This window comes from Anomaloglossus baeobatrachus, chromosome 8, assembly GCF_048569485.1.
Source record: "Anomaloglossus baeobatrachus isolate aAnoBae1 chromosome 8, aAnoBae1.hap1, whole genome shotgun sequence".
Taxonomy (NCBI): Eukaryota; Metazoa; Chordata; class Amphibia; order Anura; family Aromobatidae; genus Anomaloglossus; species Anomaloglossus baeobatrachus.
The window spans coordinates 192,145,912-192,162,540 of record NC_134360.1 but is presented as its reverse complement, the minus strand read 5'-3'; the positions used below and the strand labels follow the sequence as shown (position 1 = coordinate 192,162,540).

Here is a 16,629-nt window from a genome sequence, read left to right as displayed (position 1 = left end):
GGGCGGGTCATGCGGCGTCATAGCGACGTCACACGGCAGGCGGCCAATAGTGGCAGAGGGGCGGAGATGAACAGGATGTAAACATCCCGCCCACCTCCTTCCTTCCGTATAGCCACCGGCGGCAGGTAAGGAGATGTTCCTCGCTCCTGCGCCTTTACACACAGCAATGTGTGCTGCCGCAGGAACGAGGAACAGCATCGTACCTGTCGCGGCAGCGTAATTATGAAAAAGTCGGAGCCTGCACCGATGATACGATAACGACGCTTTTGCACTTGTTAATCGTATCATCTAGGATTTACACACAACGATGTCGAAAGTGACGCCGGATGTGCGTCACTTTCGATTTGACCCCACCGACATCGCACGTGCGATGTTGCAATGTGCAAAGCCGCCCTTAGTTTCTCTCTCCCACTCTCCCACTCTCCATCTCTCCCACTCTCCCACTCTCCCTCTCTCCCACCCTCCCTCTCTCCCTCTCTCTGACTCTGCAACTCTCCCTCTCTCCCACCCTCCCTCTCTCCCACTCTGCCACCCTCCCTCTCTCCCATTATCCCTCTCTCTCTCTGTATCTCTCACTTTTTCTTTCCTACCACCGAAATCATACTAACTGACACATAAACTGTCTTATACTAAAGGCCGCTTTACATGCTATGATTTATCTAACGATCTCATGAGCGATGTGACACGCCCAGATCGTAGTTACGATTTGCCAAGATCGCACATAGGTCGTTTATTAGCGGTGACACGTAACGATCGCACAAGCAACGCAAAATCGTTCAGCGCTACATTGTTCGACCAAGGCGGTCGTGTGGATGTTGTTCGTCGTTGGCAGGGTGTGAAATGTACCAATATGTCTGCTGCGTTCCAAACGATGAACAATATTTTGAAAATGAACAACGTGTTAGCGATCAGCGATTTTCAACCTATTTGCGATCGTTCGGAGTCGCACGTAGGTGTCACACGCAACGACGTCGCTAACTATGCCGGATGTGCGTCACGGAAACCGTGACCCCGCCGACATATCGTCAAATAAATCGTAGCGTGTAACGCCGGCTTAAGAATGTCCTTCGATGCCTATAGCAACCAACAAGAGAGCCTATTAATGACCTGTAACAAAATAGAAGCAGAGCTGTGATTAGTTGCTATAGGCCACCTGATATATATCCAGACTAACTGTCAAAACACCCAGTATATTACCTCATACATCCAAACAGTAAGTAAGTGGGTTTTTTTTGATGAATAACTGTAAAGCGAGGGTTTAAAATTTCCCCTCAAAACATCTATGACGCTCCATGAGTCAAGTGATTTGGCTGTGGAATATTTTGTGATTGTAAATGTGACGCTGCAGATTCCTTTAGTGGACATACATACATACATACACGTACACACATACATACACTCAGCTTTATATATATATATATATATATATATATATATGACTGTGGATTTTCCAGTGAATCCTCTTCAAAATACATAAAAAAACCCTCACTTTAAACATACCCAAACAATTGTGATATGTCAAAAATCGTGATCATTTAGGGCACCTGGTGTAAGACCTCCATGAGTGGCAAACTTACTTAGCGAAGTACTCTGCCCCTTTTGGTTTGACCAACACTGCTTGGCTTACCCTAAAAAGGTGGTGATAGCTGTGACTGAGGGAAGATATACCATTGGTACAACCTGTGTGGTCACCCAGGGGATCAGGAGGTAAGAGGGCCCATATCTACCTCCAAAGTAGGTGAAATTGTGCATTATGATGAGTTCAAAGGGCCCATATATTGTTCTTGCACAGGAGCCCTCCTCTGTCTGTGTCCGCTCCCGTTATGGACTCATAAACCCATAGAACTTGAGCCTCATCTACACAAGGAGGGTTACACAGAGTGATCCAGCTAAAGGGGCACAACATTTTGTAGAGCACTTCCGGCCCTTTGTTTCCAACTTTGGGTATTTGAGCACCTACCATACACTTCAATAGATAAAAACATCTCATGTATCACTATGACATACCAAAATTTATAACGACCTGGCAATAAAGGACAACATAAGGATTTTTATTTATTTCTATTTTTAAGCCAGGGGACTTGCCACCAGCCTAGTGGAAACATAGTGGGATTGGTTTATCTCTTTTCCCCAGCGGGCAGCAGTGTTTATTTCTTATGTGGCTTCATGTTATTTTTGGTCAGTGTAAACCATGAAGATTTGCTCTATTGCCGTCCCGCTCTTGTGGACTTTTTCAGCACAACATGAACTAGGTCTGACCTTAAATGTTTCCACTCCAGATTTCTTTCACTTACATCTGGGTCTCCTCGACCTTGAAGTTTCTCGATCAGCTTTTCCTACAGATATTTGAAAATAAAATCATTTATGCATAAAGCATGTCTTGAGATATATATATATTTGTCATTTATCAGTAACCCTTTCAGGCTTCCGGATCCCTCTTTGGCTAATTTTTCAGGTATCCATGTACTGCACAGCATGCTGGATCAGCAGAGAGAGGAAATCCCTATGATGTGGGCTGCTGTCGGCTGCCAAATGTCTTTATTTAAAACATGTGCTGTTCTTTTTTTTTAAGATAACTAAATTGATTTTTTTTTTTTTTTTTTTTACTTTCACTGAATTTTCTCCTGGAAACATTTGCACTCATTCATGTGGCTCTGAACTTTTCTTCCAATGTGCATCATTAGTCACATGATACAGTTCTTAGAAGCAAGTCATAGGCCATCTGCGATTTGCATGATATAGATTTCGCAACATACCCTTCCAGTAAGAAATGCTGTGACTAGTATTATCTCACCCGCCACATATACAGTACCCAAAAACAGCTGGAAAACATCCTAATCCTAAACCAAAGTGGTTAAGAAATATATAGATTTTTCCCATTAAAATATACATTGTAAGGGATTACTCACTATGGCAGCGGCTCGAGGTAGGGACAGGCAAGAAGTTGCTTGGTGCAAATAGGAAGATTTAGGGTCAGCACACACGGCGAGTAATACGGAGCAAGTGGAATGCAATAAAAAATCGTTTTCCACTCAGACAAATATTACTCTAAGGGGCAGCGATTGTTTTCTCACCCCTAATCGGACTGAGAAAACAGTCGCAGCGTGCTGCGGGTGAAATGCAATCTTGTTTCACTCGCACCGATTCAAGTCTATGGGGCGAGAAAAACATCGCATTGCTCTTGCGTTACACCGGTGTAACGCGAGAGCAGTGCAATTCTCGCACCAGCTGGCAACAGAGGACATAGGGAAATAAATCCCTCCCTCCCCTCCGCAGCGCTGGCCTTCCCCTCCGCAGCGCCGGCCCTCCCCTCCACAGCGCCAGCCCTCCCCTCCGCAACTGTGGTCTGATCACATGATCAGACCACACTTGCATGACACTCGCATGACACTTGGCTCCCACTGTGCTGCGAGCGTGAGCCGAGTGTCATGCGAGGACTCGCACTAATCCCTGTGTGGCCTCAGCCTTATTGCAGTAGTATGGGCCCGCCCGTTTACAAAAGGTCTCCACCAAGGTCTGCACAGGATCATAAGTCTTCTCAGTTTCCTTCAGACGTAAGGTCAAAAGGAATGAGACAGGTGAAATGCCTTTTCTCACTCGTTCCAAATCCTGGAACTAGAGGTAACGGAGTAGCCAGACCCACCAAGCTCTAGTGGTCATTCCTAAAACCCAGACCCAAAATCCAAGCCCATTAAAAAACACCTCTCAGCATTATACATGCTAGAGCCTTTTTTCTAAGGGTCTTACATCACTGAGGCTTGCCACCTCAGTGACACATGCCTCCCATTCAGGACCTATCCTGCTGCCACCTTAGAACAGATATTAATTTTTTTTTTGCTTACACTTAAAACTAGTGAACGTTTTGATGTTTGAAAATAGCATCTATTGTCCAGAGCTTTGTCCTTTCAGCTTAATGTACAGGAAAATATATTAGGTGGGGTCAAATGTTTTACTGGAAAACAAAATGTAATGCAGAGTCTCCAGTTTAAAGGGAATCTGTCAGCAGGATTTCACACTCCAAACTATTTATATGCACATGGAGCTCTTTCAAACACAAGTCCAACAATACTTTACTTGGCCAGTCCATGCCTCCATTACGTTGAAATCAGTGTTTGAATTCATATGCAAATGAAGCTTAAGAGGTATTTGTAGATCTGATGCCTCTGTCACGCCAGCTCTATTCCCCGCTGCCTCCTCCTGCTTCACCAAGGCTGCTTTCACGCATCAGTTTTTTTGCATCAGGCACAATCCGGCTCAAAAACCTATGCAACGGATGCGGCGAAAAAAATGGATCTGTTGCATACGTTTTTCCATGCGGCCCGTCCGTTTTTTGACGGATGCAGCTTGATACTGAGCATGCGCAGTTCATAAAACCGCATCCGGCGGCCGGATGCGGTTTTTGACGCAGGAGGCCGCATCTGGCGTCTATAGGCTTGCATTGTAAATCGCGCCGGATCCGTCGCGATGCGTTTTTTTTGCCGCACAAAAAAATGTGCCAGGCAACATTCCATCCGGCCGCCGCATGGGCTAAATATGCCGCATCCGGCAAAAAACGGACGCAACGCAAGGCCATGCGGCACAATACAGCGATAATGCAAATCTATGCGGAAAAACGCAACCGGCGGCAAAAAAACCCAGTTGCGTTTTTTCTGCAAAGCGCCGTATTGTGCCGCTCAGCAAAAACCGGATGTGTGAAAGCAGCCTAACAGCCTCTGTGTTGGATTACTTCAGGCAAAGGATTCTTCAGGAGGTGACACTGGGCAGGGAATAGAGCTGGAGTGTCAGAGGCTTCAGATCTACACAGAGATCTTCAGCTTAATTTGCATATTAATTCAATCGCTGATTTCTCAGTAATGGAGAAACAGACTCGCCATGTAACGGTATTGCTGGACTTGTTTTTGAAAGAGCTACTCGCACATATGGATAGTTAATAGTTTGGGGTGGGTGAAAATTCTGTTTATAGATTCCTTTAAAGTGGAATACATTTCACACTATTTTCTTTACTCTAACTTTACAGTGGTTATGACTGGAAAGTGGTTAAATCTCAGTCACAGCATGTTTCCCTCCGTGTTCTGTGCCTGGTGTCTAAATTTAGGCCTGGAATAGTAATATATGCATTCGTATTGGCAGAAACTACCAGGCTTTTTTAGCTCGAAATACAGCTGTGTGTAGAAAGTGAGTTCCTGTGAACATGGCAGGATATGTACTAACGCTTGTGTCTTGGTCTTAAAAACTGAAGCTGAAATCTGTAGCAGTTCTGTTCTGCCAACCTGCCAGTGGTATTTACATTGCATTTTTTTTATGTTTTGAGGTGTGGATTCACACTAAAAGGGATGTTCCCTAAATTAAACATTATAGCCTTAAAGGGAACCTGTCATGGCATTTTTTAAACTACCCCAAATGTGTTTTACATGATGCAATGTGCATCACTAAAATGGTTTTCTAAAAAAAAATTCCATGTACTTATGTTAGGCCTGCAACACACATCCGTGCCGCCAGTACGTGTTTGGGACTTTTTGACACGTACCAGCGGCACGAACACGCGTGCACCAATGTTACCCTATGGTAACAGGCACACACGTAAAGCCACACGGAACGTGTGTCCGTGTGGTTTGTACGTGTGTGCGTTTTTTAACACGGATGACATGTCCGGGTTTCACCGGCATCACGCAGACACGGACCCACTAAAGTCAATGGGTCCGTGTCTGCATGTACGTGACACAGACGTGTGTTTTCCGTACGGTCCGTGTGTTGATTTTTTTTGTAAAAATGGGGAAACGGCTCAAGACACACGGACTGCACACAGACATGACACGTACGTATCTCACACATACACGGACATTCAACACGCACACATGGCAAGCATACACCATCACATTGATGTCACACGTACCGGAGATATGGACATCCAAAACGGAACACGGACCCAAAAAACGGACCGCAAGACACGCACGTGTTTTTTGTGGATGTGTGTTTCAGGCCTTAAAAAAGAGTTAATATGCTTAGATAAAACTAGTACAGACCTTTGCTTTCAGTCATGAGGGTGGCCTTTGCTGGGAATCAATCATGTCACTCACATTCAAGCAAAAATTATTTTTTACTTAGTCACGCCCCCTGCAGCATAATTGATTATAGACAGGCCCTTTACCAGAAATTCTCTGCTGAGCTCCTGCCCATTACAGTCACATGATCATGACATCACACAGGTTCTGCCTGAATAGACAATTTGTCCAATGCTGAGCTGCTCTCCGCCCATTACAGTCACATGATCATGACATCACACAAGTCCTGGATAGACCAATGTTGATCTCCGGAGCTCAGCTTGGTCTATGCAGTACCTGTGTTTTATCACGATCATATGACTGTAATAGGCGGAGCTCAGCTCAGCATTGGATAAATGGTCTATTCAGGCAGAACCTGTGTGATATCACGATCATGTGACTGTAATGTGCAGAGCTCAGCAGAGAATTTCTAGTAAAGGACCTGTGTCTAATCAATGCATCCTGCAAGTCCATCTGCCATTTTGACCTGTGTTGGCTGGTGGCTTTGTTTTCTGGTGATTTTTTTTTATTTTTTTATTTTTTTCTAATCAATTACACTGCAGGGGGTGTGACTAAGGTCATAATTTTTTTTGCTTGAATGTGAGTGACATGACGATTCCCAGCAAAAGGCCACCCTCATGACTGAAAGCAAAGGTCTGTACTGGTTTTACCTAAGCATATAATTTTTTTTTTAGATAATTACATGGAGTTTTTTTTAGAAAACCATATTAGCGGTGCACATTGCATCATTTAAAGCACATTGGGGGTGGTTTAATATCAAAAATGGCATGACAGGTTCCCTTTAACTTGTCAATTATTGATCCGACCAATGGGAACCCAAATATTGCTCTTAATGCTTCATCTGATCGTTCGACAGACAGCCATCTCCCATACACAGGGGGACTCGTTCTGCCAAGCGTTCCTCTGTTCTCTATGAGAAAGCCTCTGACTGACACTTTGGCACTGGAGTATCTTTAGGAGCACAATGTAATTGGCTGTCCGAAATCAGACATGCGCGATCGACATTGCCCCCATCCATCAGTCGTCTGGCACCGCTATTCGCATTAGACAGTCAACTAAACCCGTCAATACTGGCGTGTTCAGCCAATATTAGTGTAATGTGTACGGGGGCCTTAAGAATCCAGGATGTTCAGTTTTGGCCTCCTAATCCTTTTGTTCTCAACAATATAAACCACCGCCAGGGTGTATGGAGGAGTCAGGACAAACAGCTGCCGGTAGAAGGATCGGCTGAACTAGGCCAACAGTTATCTATAAACAGAAGAAAAAAATCAGCTCACCGAGTTGCTGTGATCCGCTGTATATCCAGGGCTGCGCACGGAAGGCTAGGCTGCCATAGACGAATCAAGGAAGAAAAATTTCCAGCGCGGTCCAAATTCTCATATAAAAAGTCATCTTTATTGATCAATCCATAAAATAGGGGTTTACAGGCGGTCAGCAAGATATTGCATAGATATTATTCAGACCCCACAAAGCTACGCGTTTCGACGTGAGTCTTAATCATGCTCTGAGCATGATTAAGACTCACGTCGAAACGCGTAGCTTTGTGGGGTCTGAATAATATCTATGCAATATCTTGCTGACCGCCTGTAAACCCCTATTTTATGGATTGATCAATAAAGATGACTTTTTATATGAGAATTTGGACCGCGCTGGAAATTTTTCTTCCTTGAACAGTTATCTATGTTGTGTGAGGCTCCTACAACTCAAAAAAAACCTTAAGTTGCTCTAAATCTGACTACATAGTTGACAAATAAACCAAATGGGAAGGTAAATTGATAAATATAGAGTTGTTCAAGAGAGGCAGTCACTTGTTTGGGTTTTTTTGGCCTAACTTAAGGCTGAGATTCACTTTTCTCAACTTTGCCAGTTGCTTTAAAATATCCAGACAGCATTGCATATTTCGGGGGACTTGGAAACCCTCTCATTGCACCAGACATAATATACACATCGATGGTCAATTAAAAGAGGAATGGCTTTCATCATATTTTATTTTAAAGGAATGATCCATTGAAAGGGATGCATCGTGTTCTGTTTTGTAGAAATAAGACACACATGGAGATTCTTTCCCTACCAGCATGAAAATGCTCAATTTGCATGGAAAAAAAAATCACGCAAGCCGTGAAGCTTAAGCAGTTGTTGAGGGGGAGATGCATTTCGGAATGTAATGAAGGATAGAGGGGGTGTAGCAATTAAACTGGATATTTGGTGTACCTGATGATCCACTCTACAGAGCGCGCAGACGTCCTCTAGCAGATGTGAAATCTAAGACTTCCCTCACTCTTCTAATCCGAAACAGAAGAGTAGGCCATAAATATTTTCACAGATGTTTGTAGTTGAGTTAAGCAATGCATATTTTATTTACGTCCAGAGCAAAGCACCGAATGTTATTATATATTTCTAATCGTGGTCTGTTATCCAAGGAAAGCAGGAAAGCACGGCCTTAGAACGTCGTTTCATGTTAGATTTCCAGCTATGTTGACTCACTGATTATGGGAATCGAGAAATGAAAATGCCTTTTCATTAGTGATCAAAAACTCAAATTCCTACTTCTTAAATCCTCTTTCTTCTCAATAAGAATTTTCTATACCCTGATTAGCACAATGGGGCCTCAAATGAAAGTTGCAGTGGAGCCTCAACCGTAACGTGTGTCAGCGTACAGCTGGCCTTTAAACCATCTATAGAATTTATGTCACAAGGTGACTGTTAGGATAGCGAGGGATACAGGCTACCATGCTGTCCCTCATGCTAGGGGACCCTAGTCTATCCCTAATATCAGGGTTACTACTCATGGTGGAGATGCTTGAGTCTCGTTAATAGCTATCCTCTTGAATAGTGCTACTCTGATACTCCCCTTCCACCAGGGAAGGACGGGGCTGGAGTGTGATGGAAAACAGATAAAGACAGACAATAGAAAACCAAAACTCTTACACACTGCACACAAACACAGGAATAGACAAGAGCAAGAAGGTAACAAGAAAAAGCAACAAGGGTTAACTCCACAACTACACTCAGCAACAAGTATAACAACCATTAGTCTGGATCACAACACCTCACCAGACCACATAAGATAAACTATAGCTGGCATAGGTGAAAGGCTCTACCCAGCATATATACTGGAGGAGGGGAGCAGATGTGATTGGCTTCCTCAGAACATTTGATCATGTGTACTGCACACACACACAGGAATAGACAAGAGCAGGAAGGTAACAACAAAAGTGAATAAGGGTTAACTCCAAAAACGCACTCAGCAACAAGTATAACAACCGCCAGATAGTCTGGATCACAACACCTCACCAGACCAGATAAGATAAACTATAGCTGGCATAGGTGGAAGGCTCTGCCCAGTATATATAGGAGGGCAGCAGATGTGATTGGCTTCCTCAGAACCTGTGATCAAAGGAGACTAACAAGAAGACTAGCAGAGAATAACTCTTGCTAGCCTGCCTATGAATTACCACTCTGCAGGTTGACGCCCGAGTCTATCTGCATTACACACAGACACCAGAGAAGTAATTGGGTGGAGTGCCAGAATCTGTAGTCTGAACAGAATACAACACCACCGTGACAGTTGGCAACATTTGTAAAAATCTCCATGTGACAATTTACCTGTAGTAATCAGCTCAGTCCCATAATTGGTTATTTATGCTCCCTCCTCTCCTGGTTTTGAGATTATTCTATATAATAGTTTTGCTCCAAAAAAAGCACCAGATCACTCAAAATTTTGGACTATGAAATGGTAAAATTAAAGGGGGTATTCCCATCTCCAGTATTCTATCCCAATATGTAGTAGCTGTAATGAGAGTAATATTATCAAAAACCTCCAATTAGAAATGTAGTATAGTTCTCCTGATTAGCTATGTTGCTTACCTCATGTACAGGGCATTACAGTAGCTTAGGTATCCATAATTACAACCATGAGCAACTGTCACTATATCAGTGGTTGTAACCATGGATACCTAAACTACTACAATGCCCTGCACATGAGGTAAGCTAATCATAAGAACTATGCTTTATTTCTAATTGGAGGTATTTGCTAATATTATTCTTATTTCACCTACTACATTTTGGGATAGGATCTTGGAGATTGGAATATCCCGTTAATATCATTTTATTTGGACTCCCCCTCCCCTCCGAGCATGCAACAGCTAAATAAAGTATGTTGCACAAGACTTTTTGGTCCTGTGAAACTTTTTGATCGTCTCTAAGAATGATACAAACCCTACTCTTGTAATCTTATTTATATGTTTCCTGAAAATCCCTTTTTCTAAGTTTTAGAAAGAATGTCACAGTGTTATATTTGTTGTGATTCTTAATGAAACTTTGACTTTATGAACAGATTTTGCAGGATCATAATTGAATATTTTATTTTATATTTGCTCTTTTCTCTACAGACACCAGACAGCGTCACCTTTAGTAAAGATTCCGAAAAAAGTCTTTTCACCAGCAAACAGGTGATCCCAAACATTCCCGCAACCCCGGAGCTTTTAATAAAGTGGTCCTCTGACGAAACCTATCCCGCGACATCGTACATTCATGTACCGGTGGCAAACAAGTTTCACATCAAACTCGATGACATAGGTAAAATTGAGAATACATTCTGCTGTTTACTATGATGTTCATAAATTTTGCAAAAAGTGATTCTCTAAATTATTTTTGGAACTGGATCTAACTAATCTTTCTTCTTAGACGATAAAGACAACGCCACTGTTTCACCTGAGCTGGACATTTTGCGGCTCAGTAATCAAGATTTTTTTTTACATGGGAACGAGAGGCATGATACTCCCAAGGAGCCAGAGGAAGCACAAGGAAATATTAATGTGGCTATGTCTGTGAAATGTGATGAGAACAAAATGGTGGCCTCTATAGAAAAGGACAGCTTAAAGGTATGTTATAAGCCTGTATCTAAATACTCTGAAAATGACTGTGAAGGTAGGAAAGGACCATAGTGATAGTGTCTGTATTGGCTCATCTGCCAGGTAGAGAAGGATCAGGCATGTTGAGTTTCATGCCCAATCCTTTAAATTTTTTTTTGTAAAATAATGCACCTCTAGGAGTATCTGGCAGCAAATTAAACGAAACCTGTCAGGTGCAATATGCACCCAGAACCACGAGCAGTTCTGGGTACATATTGCTAATACCTTCCTAACTGTCCCTGTATACACTAGCATAGATAAAGAGATCTTTAGAAAAAGCATTTCCAAAGATTCTTTATAATATGCTAATGAGCGTGGGGACTAGTCCCAAGGGCGTTACTTCCCTTGACTAGCTGCCCTCTTAGCATGTTAGTACACCCTCAGCGGCGTACTAACATGCTATTCTATGCAGCATCCAACAGTGATGTGCTTACCTGTGTCTGAGGTGAACGCTGAGCTGAATGCCTCACACTTCCGGTCATGCGCACTAGACCTGTCTGAAGCTGGGACGCGTACACCCAGATTCATACTGCGCATGACCGGAAGTGCGGGGCATTCAGCTCAGCGGTCACAGCAAACACAGGTATGTGCGTCTGGTATGGTATGGGTGTACTAACATGCTATAAAAGGGTGGCTAGTCTGGGGAAGTAACACCCTTGCGACTGGTCCCCCAAGATCATTAGCATATCATAAAGGATCTGTAGAAATACTTTATCTATCTATTGTAGTGTATACAGGGACAGTTAGGCAGGGATTAGTAATATGCACTCAGAAGTACTCGTGGTCCTGGGTGCATATTGCACCTGACAGGTTCCCTTTAAGATCCCCATACACACTGGATAGCTGCTGATCGATCATTCATCCAAAAGCTATCTCGTCTTACTCCCCCATACACAGGAACCCTCGGCCGAGTGATCCTGTGTTCTGTATGAGAAAGCCACTTTTCTCAAGGGCGAATAAAAGTATCAGGTGTTGAGATTTAGAAAGCAGAATCCTTCTCTCTACTAATGTCATTTGCTGGGGGAGAGTCGGGAGGCCCCCATACACATTACAATGATTTTGGCAGTTTCGGCAACTTTATCCTGATGTGTATGGAGCATGAGTAATGGGGGGAGATTTTAAACTATCTCCCCAATGTAAATGTCAGTACAGAGAGGGAGAAAACCCACAGCACTAGCTACCTATATCTTAATACAACAAAGTGTAAGGGATGTTGAAATCTAACATTTATCTAATGTGTATGGTCACCCAAAAATATACCTTTGATGGAGTTTACTTTGGCATTCGTAGCAAAACAATAGTTTTTAGTATGCCGGATATTAATCAAATAACTTAGGTCAAGCCAAGCAACGTTTAATGAGAACCTGTGGCATTGAACATTTAGGGTAACTAGCAATATATGTTGTTAAATCTCTGCTTTTCGGGGTTTAGGAGTCCAGTAGGTGGTCCTTATCAGGGACTGACAGGTTTCTTTTATAACTGTTCATATCGCGATCACGGTCAATCAGTGATAGGACCACCCACCAATGGGTGATCCTTTACAGGGACGGACAGGTTTCTTTTATAATTGTGCATACCACTATCACTAATCAATGATAGGACCGCCTACTGGACTCCTAATCTGAGTACGCAATCATGTAATTGAAGAAGTGCAAAGTTATATTAGATCTGTTGCCATAACACTACGGTATATATGTATCCACTCAGCTACTCCTGCTCTATAACCTTCTGCCCACAAATCAAAGTGCAGGTTCAATGTGCTAGGCTCTGAATAAATCTGCTGTGCCTGTCTTCAATCATTAAAGAGGTATTCTCAAGTTTGAGAGCTATCCTCTATCCATGGGCTAGGAGATAACTTTCTGATTGCTTATGGTCCAACCACTAGGATCCCACCAATTCCGATAACCATGGCTGTAAAAGACCACAGGTGAACAGAGTAGTGGTTGATCGTACGTACCTCCACTCCATCCTTATGAGAGTGCTGAAGACCAGCTGAAAGCTGCACTTGGCTTTCTCCTGTGGTCCAATTAAAAGGAATCTGTCAGCAGGTTTTTGCCAGGTAAGCTGACAACAGCATGCTGCAAAGGTTAACACATATAATTCAGGGATGCATGTATTGTCAAGATCTGATTTGTTGTTTATTTGCTATGTATGTTTAAGCAGCAGGACTTATCATTGCTCAGACTACAATGTCACACGCACAGCAGTCCGGTACACCCCTCCTGTGATTGACACCTCAGTGTAAATGCACAATCTCTATAGAGAGACTGGTGGCTACAGCTCTCAGCTCTGCTACATGGCTACATCTAAAAACGCTGAATGTCTCAGAACGGCTGCAGCCAGTAATCTAAGTTGTACATCAGTAGATTCAGAGTCTTTTTGCCTACATTATGCTGCTCTCAGATGAGGCAACAAAAACCTGCTGACAGATTGCTTTTAAGAATACATGGAGCACTGTGCGCATAACTTTCCATTCACATGAGTCCCGGTTCTCCATGAGTTGTTGCAGCGGTCGGACCCCCAGCAATTGGGAAGTTATCCCTTATCCCCGGATAGTAGGGATAACCTTCAAAATTGAGAACATTTGTTTAAGTGCAAAATTTCTGTTCACTATTTTTAAGAATCTGATAAGTCAATACATATCTAATATATATATATATATATATATATATATATATATATATATATATATATATATATAGTTTGTCCACCCATATCCTGTCCACCGCCATTAACTTGAGAATGGCGGCAGCTATAGGCACAGAAGTGGTGTCTAGATATAGTAAAGTATCCATGCGCTACGCAATGAAACCACCTATAACGCCACCTGGTGGAAAACAACGGAGTTAGCATTTCTAACTCAAAATGTGAAAAGTGAATTACAAAGTTGTAGGGCATCATGAACTCAATACGAATCGACACCTTGCATACACAAATGCTATGATTAGAACGTGTAAAAAACTCACAAGGCTGCGGACGTGAAGCAATACCTCATGGAGACCTTCCTACAAGTCAATGGGTATGATGGCTGCGTGGAGTGGCCTCCACGCTCACCTGACCTGACCCCATTGGACTTCTTTCTGTGAGGTCACATGAAACAGCAGGTGTATGTGTGGCGCCCTCGCAAAACTAGGTAGTCACACACTCTAGGCCCCCGCATTACACCGTCCCACAAAGGGTTACACACAGCCGACAAAGTCCTAGTCACCCCTCCCCCCCAGGGTAGGACAGGCACACCAGTGGGTCGGACCAGGTGGATGAGAAATGCCCACCTAGGGGTCTAGAGAACCCGAGGCAGGAAAAGCAGCAGTCAAGTCAAGTCTAGTCAAGTCTGAAGTGGTAGTTCAAGTGTAAGCCAGAGTGGAAAGTTGTCAGGTGTGGAGCCCCGGCGTGCTGGCTAGGTGGCAGATGGTGGTCAGTGTCTGGCAGGAGATGTGAAGACGGCTGCCGGAGATCCGAGGTGGACCAGGGCAGAGTTGGACCCCGCCGGTACCGATACCAGAGAACCGACCTGGAAACCGTGCACAGAGGGGGTACTTGGACTCTGAAGCCAGGACCAGAACCAACGGCCTAGCTAATTAACCAATTGAGGGCAGGATTACAGGTCCTGTCCCAACCAAAGTCCCAAAAGCAGACAACAGCCCACCGCGGGGGATAGGGCATCCGCCAGGGCCCGGTAGATCCCAAGGGTCAGCGTCAGCGGGCAAGGCTCCCACCCATAGTTCTGGGAGCGGGCTTCCGTGTTCCATACCGGAGAGCCCAAAGAAAACTCACAGTAGTGCATAGGAAAGTGACACAAACCATCAGCCCGGGTGTGGGACCCGAATGCATCCGGCTGCGGCGGCCGGCCACCACCACCTTGGTTTACCACTGGACTCGTCTGATTTATTTAATCGTGAGTAAACTGGGACTCCCTGGTCTGACCAGGTGCGCCAGCCCCTGCCATCACCGTCCCCTGCACCGAGTCACCGGCCCCATGGCAACCATCCCTACCCACGGAGGGGTTAACAACCAGCTGCCATCCCATCACCCCCGGGTGTCCCTCAACAGCAGCGGTGGTGCCACACTTCACCACACACCGTGGGTGGCGTCACAGACAGTTTACAGCAAATCCCGTACAAATATGCCCCCTTTTATTTGAAGTATCCGTGCGACCCCCAGGTCTGGAAGAGTCCCTCGAGCCACACTGCGGATCCAGATCTGAGCAGCCCAGCTGCTGGCACGGGGGCGGCACATATGCGACCCCTCCACCAACATTGTAGGACCTACGACGACTTATTACAGATGCTTGTGTAAACGTGTCACCTACCATATTGCACAACATGCAGCAAGATACAGTATGCTGTCCAGAGTCCAGATGTGCGTTGCAGCTGACGGTGGCCACTTTGAGCATCAAAGTTAAATGAGCGCCATATGCGTGACCAGCATTCAGTGTTTTGGGGGGTCATGGGTTTCAAATCATAGCATTTCTGTATGCAAGGTGTCGATTTGCATTGAACTGATGATGCCCTACAATCGTTTTCGAGATAAAAATGCTAACTCCATTGTTTTCCACCAGGTGGCGCTATAGGTGGTTTAATTGCGTAGCGCATGGATACTTTACTATACCTAGACACCACTTCTATTCCTATAGCTGCCGCCATTCTCAAGTTAATGGCGGTGGACAGGATATGGGTGGACACACTGTGTGTATATATATATATATATATATATATATATATATATATATATATACAAAAATTTATTATTATTATTATTATTATTATTATTATTAATAAAAAAAATATATATCTGTGGTTTTTTTTATATTCCATTTGTTGCACTAGTTATGGCATTTGCACTTGTTTTCTGATGTTGAATCTTGTAACAGTTGTTGTACCATTTACCTGTTATATCCTTTTTAAGGCCTATGGATTCATAGGGGCAGAACTTTCTCTCCTCGATCCAGTTTGCAGAGCACGAGAAACTGCCACTCACTTTATCTTAGAGTCTTCACTGTCGGAATGTGGGACACAGCACACTATTGATGACTCTAACATTATATACTACAATACTGTAAGTAGTTATATTAGCCGTAGCTCTATGCAAGCCAGATAAAGGGTTTAGAAGACTTTAGCATTGCTAGTGTGCCTTATGTTACCCTTAGACCTTAGATTTTTGTTGACAGACCCTGACAATTATCTCATTTATATAGACTCCCCTCCAGTATCCGGGGAAAAATAGGCAAGGCAGGTTGTATTTTTCCGGTCCATTCCCATTGTATCCCTTTGCCCAGCACACATTGACCTATTTAGTGCTTTGTGCATGTTTTTCTAATTTCCTGGTGAGCTCAGGATGTCCATGTAAGATTGGTAATGACTTATACAGTCATAATAATATATAATTAGAGCCGCAGCTTGGAATTCTTATGTGCATTGTTTTAATAGGACACATGACCGAGGAGGCACCTGTGTTTCATATTGTAACGCCCAGGACCATATGGAAGATATATATATAAATGTTTTGGATTTTTCCGGAACTCTTGATTTTTACTTTCCTACGTAAAATCAAATTTGGTGTTAAACTTTTCTTCTTTAGCTTTAACTACAGATGATTGATTGGTTTTAGTAGATTTGGAATTACTATTTCATAGAACTTTTAATACGAGGGCAAAC

The 16,629-nt window shown here is 43.5% G+C and overlaps 1 protein-coding gene across 2 annotated transcripts in view; it reads left to right on the top strand.

The window, feature by feature from the left end:
- Positions 1-16,629, top strand: part of TGFBR3 (transforming growth factor beta receptor 3) — a 295,682-nt gene that overhangs the window by 200,471 nt on the left and 78,582 nt on the right. The window contains exons 8-10 of one of the 2 annotated variants that reach the window (XM_075322318.1): positions 10,454-10,640; positions 10,749-10,945; positions 15,881-16,030. In XM_075322318.1, the coding sequence (XP_075178433.1) occupies positions 10,454-10,640; positions 10,749-10,945; positions 15,881-16,030 (534 nt within the window). The remainder of the gene's footprint in view (positions 1-10,453; positions 10,641-10,748; positions 10,946-15,880; positions 16,031-16,629) is intronic. The other variant, XM_075322319.1, reaches the window with a different exon arrangement.